Raw genomic sequence first — 12374 nt, 5'->3', positions numbered from 1 at the left:
AATGTGTGTATGCGCGCGCCTAGCTTTACTGTATATTTGTTACCCCTTCGCCTACCCAATAATCCACCACATTTAGGGACTTGTATATGTCAAAATCTGACAACTTTAGCTTTACAAAGCAAAGTAACTTTTGAGGACCGTCCTAATCTAATCAGACAGGCACTAGATCAAAAGGAGATTTTGTACAATCAGATTGTAATGTATGTGGTGAGCTTTACTCTAAGGGCCCATTCACACCAGCGAGCCGCACTGAATGCACAGCTACTGGTGTGTAATGAGAAACACGGTGCCGATGTGCAGTTCCCAGGGCACCACACTTTTCTTTTCTTACTAAACTTTTTTAAATGTCACAAGTGATATTTCCTATCGCCACATATGCATTGCAACTAAAGATGGGCTTGGGCGTGTTCAAAATCTTACATGCCCGATCCCGCCAAGAAGCCGACACTGTACAGCGCTAATCACAGGCAGTGACATTTCCCGGTCTGCAGCTGCACACATCAGGAAACGTCTCACTGCCTGTGATTAGAGCTGTACAGTGTCGGCTTTCTGGCAGGATCGGGCATGTAGGATTTCAAACATGCCCGAACCCATCTCTAATTTCAACGTGGTGCATCACATCATAGCCTAATGCGCTGAAAAAAAATACTGCATGCTGTACTTTTTCAACGCTGTTGTGAACTAACATTTGGCTCCATTTACACCTGGGCGATTCAGAATTGTGGAAAAACGTGGGAATGCGTTTGCGGTGCCATTATTTAAAAATGTATTTTGGTGACATTTTTGTGTGATGTGTCATGCGACAAAAAATTGCACCGCGTTTGGGGTGCCATTGAGAAATAGTGGCATCGCAAGCACGTCCCACGTTTTGCCACGATTCTGAATTGCAGGCAGACTCGTGTGAATTAAGCCATAAGGAAACAAAGCATTTTTCCTTGTTTATGCATAGGTCCTGTGCTGGAAATAGCAGCCAGCTTGGCCCCAACTTGTCTTGTGTGAATGAGTCCCTCCTGTCCCCGCTCCTTCTAAATCTTCACATTGGGGCCTGCTGGAAGAGTCATAGCCGTTGCTTCTAAAGTCTACCAGCCCAGTTTTGGTATTGCCATCTATCCATGGCGCAGTCTCCATTTATTCCTATGGAAAGGCGGGTGCTCCGTTTGTCTTAGTAATAGGTTTTCTTTTAATAGGAATGAATGAATGTTGTGGAAGAAGATTCTGACCAGGAGAACTACAGTGCTTTGGTGGCTTCCAGTGGTCTGTCCTGCAAAGATCTCAGGGGATCCAGAACTGGTGAGTGTAAGGCTGCATTCACACCTGAGCGTTTTGTCACCTGAAGCGCGACGCCCCAAAACGCTAGAGGGGAAAAAATACATTATTCTCTATGGAGATGGTTCACATCTCCATTACAAAACGCCTGACGCCGAACGCCTGAAGCCCAAACAAGTTCTGAACCCTTTTTGGTCGCTCGAATTTGGGCGTTTTACATTGGTGACCCTAGACCTGTTAAAAAACGCAGCGTTTTGTCACGGCAAATCGCAGTAAAAAACGATGCGTTTTGTCGCGGCAAATCGTGGTAAAGAACGCCGCAAAACGCTACGCTCAGGTGTGAATGCAGCCTAAGACCTAGGTGGAGGAAGTGTTAAAGGAGAACTGTACTAAAGGTGTTATTAATCATTAACATTTTGTTTCTGTGAAGTGTTGCTATCTCGCTCTGGGAACGTAACTGTTTTTTGAACCTGTTAAGCTAATGTGTTTAGTTATGCTTTAAGCCAGTTATTCACAGCATGCCTGGAATGTAACTGTTTTTTAAAACTGTTGAATCGATGGGTTTGGTTCCCCTTAATTAAATGGGTTTAGTTCTGCTTTAATGGCTTGACAGTTTGGTTGCAGGCTGACATAAAGCGGAGGTTCACCCAAAAATCAACTTTCTGCCATTAGATCCAGCATACTGCTGACATCTGCAGTATGCTGGGATTTCAGCCGGGAATAGGCCTTCCGAAAATACCCGAAGTCACACTCGGGTGTTTACGGCGCCTGCGCCTGCCGTGTAGAGCTGACTGCGCAGGCGCCGTAAACACTCGAGTGTCACTTCGAGTATTTTTGGAAGGCGTGACTCGCTTTAGCAGCCCGTCAATCAACTTGGCTTAGGAACGCCTATACCCGGAAAGGAATCCCCCTCGGAGCTGGATAAAAAAGGCTGATAAAACGATAAGTACAAAAAAAAACCCAGCATACTGCAGATGTCAGCAGTATGCTGGATCTAATGGCAGAAAGTTGGTTTTTGGGTGAACCACCGCTTAAGCACACTAGTAACTGTAACCGTTCAAGGAATGTCTTGAATTTAAAGAGGAACTAAACCTTTCTATCGTTTTCAGCCAAGGAAGCTGCTGTCTGTTTGATCTTCAACTGCCATGGTGCTGCACATATGATCTGGTTTGACAGTTCAGTTGAGAGTACAAGAAAATGTGACCGTTACATTTCCAGCATATGCTGGGAATGTAACAGTTTTTTTTTAAATTGTTAAATTGGTGGGTTTAGTAATTCCACTTTTACTGTTTTGGGAAACAGTTTAATCGGATGGTTTGTTACCACCTTACAGCGGAATCAAACCCAGTGTTTAAAATGTACCTAATTTCAAAGCTAATATAACAAAGGTCACACGGCCCTGAAGTATTCCTAAAGTGGAACTAAACCCTCCAACCCTTAGGGCCCTTTCATACTGGTGCGTTTTTGCCGCGTTTTCGCGGTATAAATATCGCTATTAAAACGCTCCCCATGCCCCTCTCCATTGAAATGAATTAAAAACGTGGTAAAATCGGGGTGTTTTACCGCGATTTTAACGCTCCGTTTTTACAGCGTTTTTTAATTCATTTCAATGGAGGGGGCATGGGAAGCGTTTTATTGGCGTTTTAATAGCGCTATTTTTACCGCGAAAACGCTGGAAAAACGCACCAGTGTGAAAGGGCCCTTAAGGCCCCTTTCACACTGGGGCGGCGTCAGCAGTAAAGCGCTGCTATTTTTAGCGGCGATTTACCATCAATTTTGCGGCGGTATTTGGCCGCTTGCGGGGCGGTTTTACCCCACGCTAGCATCCGAGAAAGGGTTGAAAACCACCACAAAGCGCCTCTGCAGAGGCCGTTTGCAGACTAATATAGCCACAGTGCCTTATTGATTTCAATGGGCAGGAGAGGTGGAGGAGCGGTATACACACCGCTCCAAAGATGCTGCTAGCAGGACTTTTTTTACCATCCTGCTAGCGTGTGAAAACCCTCAGAGCTTTCACACTGGAGACACAGCAGCAGCTGTTTCAGATTGCTTTGCAGGTGCTATTTTTAGCGTTCTAGCGCCTGCGAAGCGACCCAGTGTGAAAGGGGTCTTACAGTCAGAACAACTGCCATCATAGCCTCTGTTTAAGCTACAGTTGCCATGGCCTTGCATATGTGGTCAGTAGTGACACAAGACATTTGATGACTTGCCAGCTTGGTTGTAGCTGTAGTTATCATTCATGGCATGCCTTGAAGATAACTGTTTTGGGAAACCAAAGTGGAACTTTACCCATAATAACGTGATAAAAAAAATGTTATTCAGCAAAGAACATACATTCCACATTAATAATTATACTACCAAAATTAGTGTGCGCTGTAAATTGCTTCTGTTTATTCTTGCTGGAGGCGCCGATCACCTTTAAAACAACTCATTCAGTTTAAAAGGTGAATTAAAGGCAAAACATTATTGTATAGATACAAAAAAACACCATGGGGTGGATTTACGAAAGGCAAATCCACTTTGCACTGCAAGTACACTTGGAATTGCAGTTGCTTTAGATCTGAAATCAAGTGAAGCTCTGCTGATTTTATCATCCATTCATGTGCAAACAAAAATGCTGCTTTTTATTTTCCTTGCATGTCCCCCAAAGATCTACAGCAAAAGCACTTCCAAGTGTACTTGTAGTGCAAATTGGATTTGCCTTTAGTAAATCAACCCCTATGAGTACCTTCTCCCCCTTTTTTATAAGTGATCAACTTCAATCTGTTCTCAGCTGCGTACAAGCTGTGGGGGGGGGGGGGGGAGAAGCAGCAGCGGCGCACACTGATCTTCCCAGTGACAGGATGTGCCGTGGAGGTGCGTCAGGCGTCTGATCATTGGAGGAGTGCAGGCTGAGTTCCCAGCATAGCTAGAGAACTGACCACGGCTTGTTTTGTTTTGCTTTGTGTGGTCAGTTTTCAATCGTAAAGCAAGGGGACTAGTGGGAACACCAGGGATTTCACACAAAGGAAGTAACAGCCGCCCAATGCAGCCTGATCTGACTTAAACTTTTATGTGCAGAGCAAGATCCACGGGTATGAACAGCAACACTGACCTGATTTAAATTCTGGCTATGTTGATGCAGCAAATGGGCCGATTAGGCTACCCAGAAGAAATGACCTGACACTTTTTAAAGATGGCATTGTGTGTCCAATTAGAGAGATTTCTCCTCACTTCCTATCTCAGAGCCAAAACAGAAAGTGAGATGAAATCCCTGGTAGTCACCAGAACTAGTGTGTCCATTGGAAGATTTCCCCTCTATTACTGTTCTGAGGACGACCCAAAATTTGGGATTTTCTTTTACTTTCGTTGATCAGGGTGAACAGAACATATAAATAGGGTAAGTCTACCTAACAAGGACACAGCAATAAAAACCTTATGGGTTTCTAACCCTCCACTTTATTCAGACCTATACTGTACAATAAGGAACACCTTCTGCAGCTTTATGGACTGATGGTTATGTGTAATAATAATTCTGTAAAACAAATCAGGCTGTCAAACTGGCGGCCCCTATAGCTGTTATGGAACTACAAGTCCCATCATGCCTCTGCCAGTGGGAGTCACGCTTGTAACTGTCAGCCTTGAAATGCTTCAAGGGACTTGTAGTTCTGCAACAGCTGGAGGGCCGTCAGTTTAGCACCTGTGATTTTAGTGGGAATGTATTTCATTACATGTTTTTATTAAGTTCTAGTGTATTCACTTGTTTATGCTGCTTGGTTTTCCTAACAGGACCTCGATCTATTTAGAAGGACAGATGGCACATATTACCATCAATCAATATTTGCAACAGGTATAATATAACCTATAGTATTTTATTAGGTTTTGTATATTTCTGAAACAAAAAATAACCTTATGCAAAACAACAGCATAATATTCTTTTTAACGGTACCTTTAATATTTTCTGAATAAAGGGTTGTCCGTGCAGTGCAGTATCCTTTACTTGTTAGAAACTTTGAAAGTTCAGTTCTTTTCTTTTAAGGAGGTATTACAAACATTTCGAAATGTTAATACATCCACTGATTATTAGAGACTGGTTTAAGTAACTGTGCAACATATTGATTGTTTTAGGGCCCGTTCAAAGTAAAATGCAGTGCAGGAGTGGCACATTCCTGTGCAGCTTTCCTGCACCGCATTCCGATTACAAAGCTCTTGTGATCTGCTGCAGGGGTGAGTTCAAGGTAATGACACCCCAAACGCAGGTCACAAAGGCATTGCGTTTGCACGCATCTGATCGCATGGTACTTTTGTACCATGCGATGCAGTTGCCACACATTTCAAAAAGTAGTCCATGCACTACTTTTGATGGTGTGTGGTTTCAGCGTATTCAAAATGAATGGGCTAAAATCATACTGCACAGGAGCAGCACAGCGTTCCTGTGCAATACACATGCGAACAGCAATTGCAAACACACTGGGTTTGTGACCTGCGTGACCCCCCCCCCCCCAAAAAAAATAAAAATAAAAAGTCAGCAGCTACAAATACTGCAGCTGCTGACTTCAGATCAGAATGGCCGCCGCCATTCCTGGTAAGGGGACCCGACACTGGCAGTGAAGCCTTTTTGCTTCACAACCAGTTCCCCCTGCGCATTCGCGCTGTGCTTTCTAATTGATCCAACGGTGGAGGAAGGAGAAGGGGACAGAACTTCTGGGTGACATGGCATTGGCTCAGTCACCCAGAAGTGGGGAACAGTACCTGTCAAAAACAGGTACCCGTCCCCCTCCCCCTGAAAGGTGCCAAATGTGGCACTAGGGGGGGGGGGGGGTGAGTGAAAATTCCACTTTTGAGTGGAACGCCGCTTTGATATGGACACCCACTGCAGATCACAACTGCAGTAAATTTTGAACGCAATGCGGGTTTCCCGCACCACATTTGCTTAAAATGTTTGACTGGAGAAAATAATGATAAAAAAAAAAGCATCTGTACAATACATGCACATTTTCCCATTTGTAATCTTTTTAAAAATTGCTCATAGTACAATACCTTTTTGATCTGCCAGAAATCCAGTAAGATCCTAACTTTATAGTGAGCTTGCAATGCTGCCTTGGATGCACTTGAATTCCAAGCAGAGTTGTCAGCCATGCCTGACTCCTCCCATACAAGGCTGCAGAAAATGACCTTCTCTACACATTTCCATAACATAAGAGGGGTCCTGTAGTCCACAGGAGAGAACATAAGCAGGGCTGACAACTCCGCTGGGATTTTAGTGCAGCAGAGATGGTGTTGTCAGCTCTTTAATGAAAATTAGGAGATCACTGAATTTATAACAGATCAGCAGGTACATTTTGTGTTCTTGCAGCATACATTAACCACTTAAAGCGGTTCTCCACCCTAAAGTGAAGTCGCGCTGATCGGCACCCTCCCCCCCTCCGGTGTCACATTTGACACCTTTCAGGGGGGAGGGGGGTGCAGATACCTGTCTAAAGACAGGTATTTGCACCCACTTCCGGCCCGGCATTCACGGGCAAAAGACGGGCATTGCGTCACATCCCGTCGCCCCCCCCCCCGTTGTGTGCTGGGAACACTTGGCTCCCAGCACACAGCCGGAGCCAATCGGCGGGCGCAGCGCGACTCGCGTATGCGCCGTAGGGAACCGGGCAGTGAAGCCGGAGCGCTTCACTTCCTGGTTCCCTCAGCGTGGATGGAGGGGGGAGCAGCAGGGTGCCGAGCGATCGCTCGTCCTCTGCTGCGGACACCGCTGGACTCCAGGACAGGTAAGTGTCCTAATATTAAAAGTCAGCAGCTGCAGTATTTGTAGCTGCTGGCTTTTAATATTTTTTTTTGAACGAACATCCGCTTTAAGGACTGCCTCCTGCACATATACGTCGGCAGAATGGCACGGCTGGGCACAAGCATGTACAGGTACGTCCTCTTTAAGTGCCCAGCCGTGGGTCCGAAGCTCTGTGACCGCGGACCCGATCGCCGCTGGAGTTCCGCGATCGGCCCCCGGAGCTAAAGAACGGGGAGAGCTGTGTGTAAACACAGCTTCCCCGTTCTTCACTGTGGCCCCGGCATTGATCGTGCGTTCACTTTTATAGGGAAACACAATCAATGACATCACACCTACAGCCACACCCCCCTACAGTTAGAAACACAAATGAGGTCACACTGCGCCCCCACACTTCAGCGCCCCCTTGTGGTTAACTCTCAAACTGCAATTGTCGTTTTCACAGTAAACAATGCATTTTTAAAGCGGAGGTTCACCCATAGAGAACACATTTTCCCCTTAGATCAGTGGTCTCAAAGTACCGGCCCGCGGGCCATTTGCGGCCCGCGGACCAGTTATAAATGGCCCCCAGGCAGGGTGGAAGTGAGGGGAGCAAAAAAAATTTTTTTTTTTTTTTTTTTTTGAGCTGGCCCCATCTGGTGGTGAGCCGTTGGTATTACAAGTTATTACCATCAGATGTGCGCTGGCGCCATCTGGTGGTGGCCGTTGGTATTACAAGTTAAGCATTACAAGTTAAACAGCAATTCTAATGTCATTTTACACTATTTTCACTGCCATCTTCTTCCCTCTAATTAGAACCCCCAAACATTATATATATTTTTTATCCTAACACCCTAGAGAATAAAATAGCGATCGTTGCAATACTTTCTGTTTCGCCGTATTTGCGCAGCGGTCTTACAAGCGCACTTTTTTGGGAAAAAATTACACTTTTTTTAATTAAAAAATAAGACAACAGTAAAGTTATCCCCATTTTTTTTAATATTATGAAAGATAATGTTACGCCGAGTAAATTCATACCCAACATGTCACGCTTCAAAATTGTGTCCGCTTGTGGAATGCCGACAAACTTTTTTTACCCTTTAAAATCTTCATAGGCGACGTTTAAAAAAATCTACAGGTTGCATGTTTTAAGTTACAGAGGAGCTAGAATTATTGCTCTCACTCTACCAATCGCGGCGATACCTCACATGTGTGGTTTGAACACCGTTTACATATGCGGGCGCTGCTCACGTATGTGTTCGCTTCTGCGCGCAAGCTAGTCGGGACGGGGTGCGTTTTCTGGCTCCTAACTATTTTAGCTGGCTCCTAGATTCCAAGCAAATTTGTCAAACCCTGACTTACACCAGTGCTGGTGGTAATAATGCGCTCGCTGACACCAGTGCTGGGGGTTAATAATGTGTTCGCTGACACCAGTACTGTTGTTTTTGAAGTTTGAAAGTTTGCATGCGGCCCCCCATGGCATATGAAAACTTGTCTTGTGGCCCTCAGGTAATTTGAGTTTGAGACCCCTGCCTTAGATGAATGCTCGTTTTGTCTAGGGGAATCGGCTAGTTGTTTTAAAATATGACCTGTACTTACCGTTAACGAGATGCATCTTCTCCGCCGCTTCCGGGTATGGGCTGCGGGACTGGGCGTTCCTTCTTGATTGACAGTCTTCCGAGAGGCTTCCGACGGTCGCATCCATCGCGTCGCGATTTTCCGAAAGAAGCCGAACGTCGGTGCGCAGGCGCAGTATAGAGCCGCACCGACGTTCGGCTTCTTTCGGCTACGAGTGACGCGATGGATGCGACCGTCGGAAGCCTCTCGGAAGACTGTCAATCAAGAAGGAACGCCCGCTCCCGAAGACCCATACCCGGAAGCGACGGAGAAGATGCATCTCGAAAACGGGTAAGTACTGCTCATATTTTAAAACAACTAGCCGATTCCCCTAGAAAAAACGAGCATCCATCTAAGGGGAAAAGGTAAAAAAATAAATAAATGGGTGAACTCCCGCTTTTAATGCATTTTTTTTGTGAAAATGACAATGGTCCCCAAAATGTTTCAAAATTGTCTGAAGTGTCCACCATAATGTCGCAGTCACGAAAAAAAAATCGCTGATCGCCACCATTAGTAGTAAAAAAAAAAAATTAAGAAAAATGCAATAAAACTATCCCCTATTTTGTAAACGCTATAAATTTTGCGCAAACCAATCTTTAAACGCTTAGGTAGAAGAATACGTATTGGCCTAAACTGGGGAAAAAAATATATTTTTTATATATTTTTGGGGGATATTTATTGTAGCAAAAAGTAAAAAAAATTTTTTTTTCAAAATTGTCGCTATATTTTTGTTTATAGCGCAAAAACTAAAAACCGCAGAGGTAATCAAATACCACTAAAAGAAAGCTCTATTTGTGGGAAAAAATGGACACCAATTTTGTTTGGGAGCCACGTCGCACGACCGCGCAATTGTCAGTTAAAGCGACACAGTGGCGAATCGCAAAAACTGGCCAGGTCCTTTAGCTGCCTAAAGGTCCGGGTCTTAAGTGGTTAAGGAGGAAACATTTTAGGAAATGTGTATGCAGAGGTATACTGATTATGTTTATTGTTTACGTTCTAGAGCACTTTCACACTGGAGGCGGGGGGGGGGGGAATTAAAGCGCCACGATTTTTAGTGGCGCATTTCGGCTGCTAGCAGGGGTGAAAAGTGCCGCTAAAACTACAGTAAAACACAGCTTAAAAAGGGGGCGCTTTACTGCCGATGACACCCCCCCGCCACAGAAAAAGGAATAATATCGCCCGCAAAGCCCAGCGACGCTTTGGCTATTGATTTTTGACGGCAGGAGTGGGGGGTTCTCCACTCCCCCAAAGATGCATTTTTTTCCCTGTCCTGCAAGGGCACCGCTCGAGTGTGAAAGCACTTGGGCTTTCACGCTGGAGAGGCAGAGGGGCGTTTAACAGGCGCTATTTTTAGCCCTTTAGTGCCTGAAAAATGCCTCAGTGTGAAAGTAGCCTTAATTTACCAGCTTTGAGTATCAGCAACCAATGCTTTTTGCAGCTGCTAATGAAATAAGGCAACACGTCAACTGTATGCGGGAAAAACATATTGAGTGTTATCCATGGGAGAATCTGAAACTGTTTGGTTTTACTTTACATTGTGGGTACCTTTTAATATACTGTCTATCAAGGGCATATGTAAGAACAAAGGAGAATCAACATTTCCTGACACCTTCTAACTTATAGATGGACTTGGAAACTTTGACCCCGTCTCCTATGTTGTTTAATTTGGCTATGGAAACAAATTGCAAAATTACTGTATATGTCTGCAGCAGAATGTTACATATATAATGTCTGCTTGAATATTTAATAATTGCCTGTAATTAACTATTATGTGTTTGATATAGGTTTTGGAGGCCATTGAAATGAAAAATGGCTTTAGCTGTGCAGACCTGGTTTCATTCAGACATCCACATATTGCAAATCCACGCTTGCAGGTAAGAAAACATTAGCTCTTTACCCTTCTTGTACACTTCTCATCCATGGTGCATACTGTGATACCGATTGTTTTATCCTAATGGTTTAGGTTTTTTTCTCCAACTCTTGTTAAAGTGATTATTGTTTTGGAAACTCGGTAATCCTCTGCTTTTACTATTACTGTTTATAAGAAATCTGTTCAAGTATAAATTCTTAGACTGCTTTTAGCTGAAAAAAACTATTACATCAAAAAGACTTTCATTGAGTGGCTATACTCACGGTGTCTATCAATAAACCTTTATCACTTACTAGAGCGACCAATAACTTAAAGTGGTAATTTAAAAGGAAAGTTCTGCTTTATGTTCTCCTCTACTATATTTGACACATTACATTTTTTGAGGGAAGCAGATACCTAGTTTTGACAGGTACCCGCTCCCACTTCTGATTGGATCACCAATTGGTTGATAAACGAAGCAGCAGACAGAAATGACTCTAAAGCCTCGTACACAGAGTTCGATTGTTGGCAGGGGATTGTCTGTTGACAGACTGTTGTCCTACAATCTGACCCTTAGTACGCTCCATTTGACAACTGTTGTCCAATTTTCCACAAACAAATTTGGATGACAGGCTAGTAAATTTTCAGCGGACAACAGTTTGACGTCTGATTTTTGTATAATCAATACACAAATCCATCACACAAAAGTCGAAAGTACAAACATGCATGCTCGGAATCAATGTTTACCAAACACGAAATTAGCAGAAGGGGCCCAAAGGTTGGCACTCAAGGGCTGAAATTCCTTGTTGTATGTCACTATGTTTGTGTTTGTGGCACAATAATTGTGTAACGTTCGTATGCAAGACAAGATCCTGGCACACGCCCTTTTGACAAAAATCAGACGCTCGCTTGGCCAACTATTGTACCGTGTGTACGAGGCTTTTAACTGAGACACGTACACACTATAGAGGGATATGCTTTTTTCATATTTTATGTCTGAGGTTTACAACCACTTTAAATGTATTACAGGTGATAGGATATAGAAATAGCACTTGCATGTTCAGTCTGTTCCTCAGCAGGACCCAAGCTGAAGTCATCTAGCACTGCAGGTGGTCATGATTGCCCTTTCTACCATCACAGAGCTGTGTGAATTGCATATTTATGCTAATCTGATTAATTATTCAGCAGCCACTTCCTAGTGTACTGTACTTCTAGATTTAAAAGGCATCCGCTCAATATGAGAAGCTTAAAAGTAGTTTTATATATTTTTTGGCCATACTACTCTTGTGATACAGATTAAAAAGAATGATTGCTGCGCTGCTAATATGGTAGACGTGTGTACATCATTACTGACATGATATAGTGAACAATAATACACATCACAAAAAAAGTGCTTATGTGCTAATAAATACAAAAGTGAAATAGTGCACAGAAAAATATAAAGTCCATATAGCTATGGTTTGCTAGATATTGATTAAACGTGACAAATCTTCATATAAGCACCGAGTTGTGTTGAAAAGAAAATCCACACTGAGTGAAAAGCAGCTGATTGAAGCACCTCCACCTTAGGTAAAATTTCCTGCTTACCGAACACCAATTAATAAATCGCATGTAGTACTGATAGGTAACCTCCGTTCCCCAGCTAGGTTCGTCCACACCAGATGAAAACAATTGGTAGTCCTTAGCCAGAACGCACTCATGCGTTACACCCAGAGGTAAAAACAAGAAGGGCAAACATAGAGTAGTACTGCTAACACAGCGATTTATTGAAAAAATAAAATTTATGCACTCACATATCCAAAATAGTAAGTTGGCGTGTGTTTAAAATGTAAAGCCGGCCGGCTTGTATAATCCGCTCGTTCCTTCCGGATAGTCGCGGGCAAACAATGATGACGTCAG

The 12374-nt window shown here is 43.7% G+C and overlaps 1 protein-coding gene across 3 annotated transcripts in view; it reads left to right on the top strand.

Moving 5' to 3' along the window:
* The window catches only part of PCID2 (PCI domain containing 2), a 57912-nt gene that overhangs the window by 1049 nt on the left and 44489 nt on the right, over positions 1 to 12374 (top strand). For 2 of the 3 annotated variants that reach the window (XM_040336251.1, XM_040336249.1), the window contains exons 2-3: positions 5035 to 5095; positions 10411 to 10500. In XM_040336251.1, the coding sequence (XP_040192185.1) occupies positions 5060 to 5095; positions 10411 to 10500 (126 nt within the window). In that variant the 5' untranslated portion in view covers positions 5035 to 5059. Of the gene's footprint in view, positions 1 to 1187; positions 1291 to 5034; positions 5096 to 10410; positions 10501 to 12374 lie in introns of all 3 variants that reach the window. The other variant, XM_040336250.1, reaches the window with a different exon arrangement.

Source organism: Rana temporaria, chromosome 2 (assembly GCF_905171775.1).
Source record: "Rana temporaria chromosome 2, aRanTem1.1, whole genome shotgun sequence".
NCBI lineage: Eukaryota > Metazoa > Chordata > Amphibia > Anura > Ranidae > Rana > Rana temporaria.
This window is presented reverse-complemented; position numbering and strand designations above follow the sequence as displayed.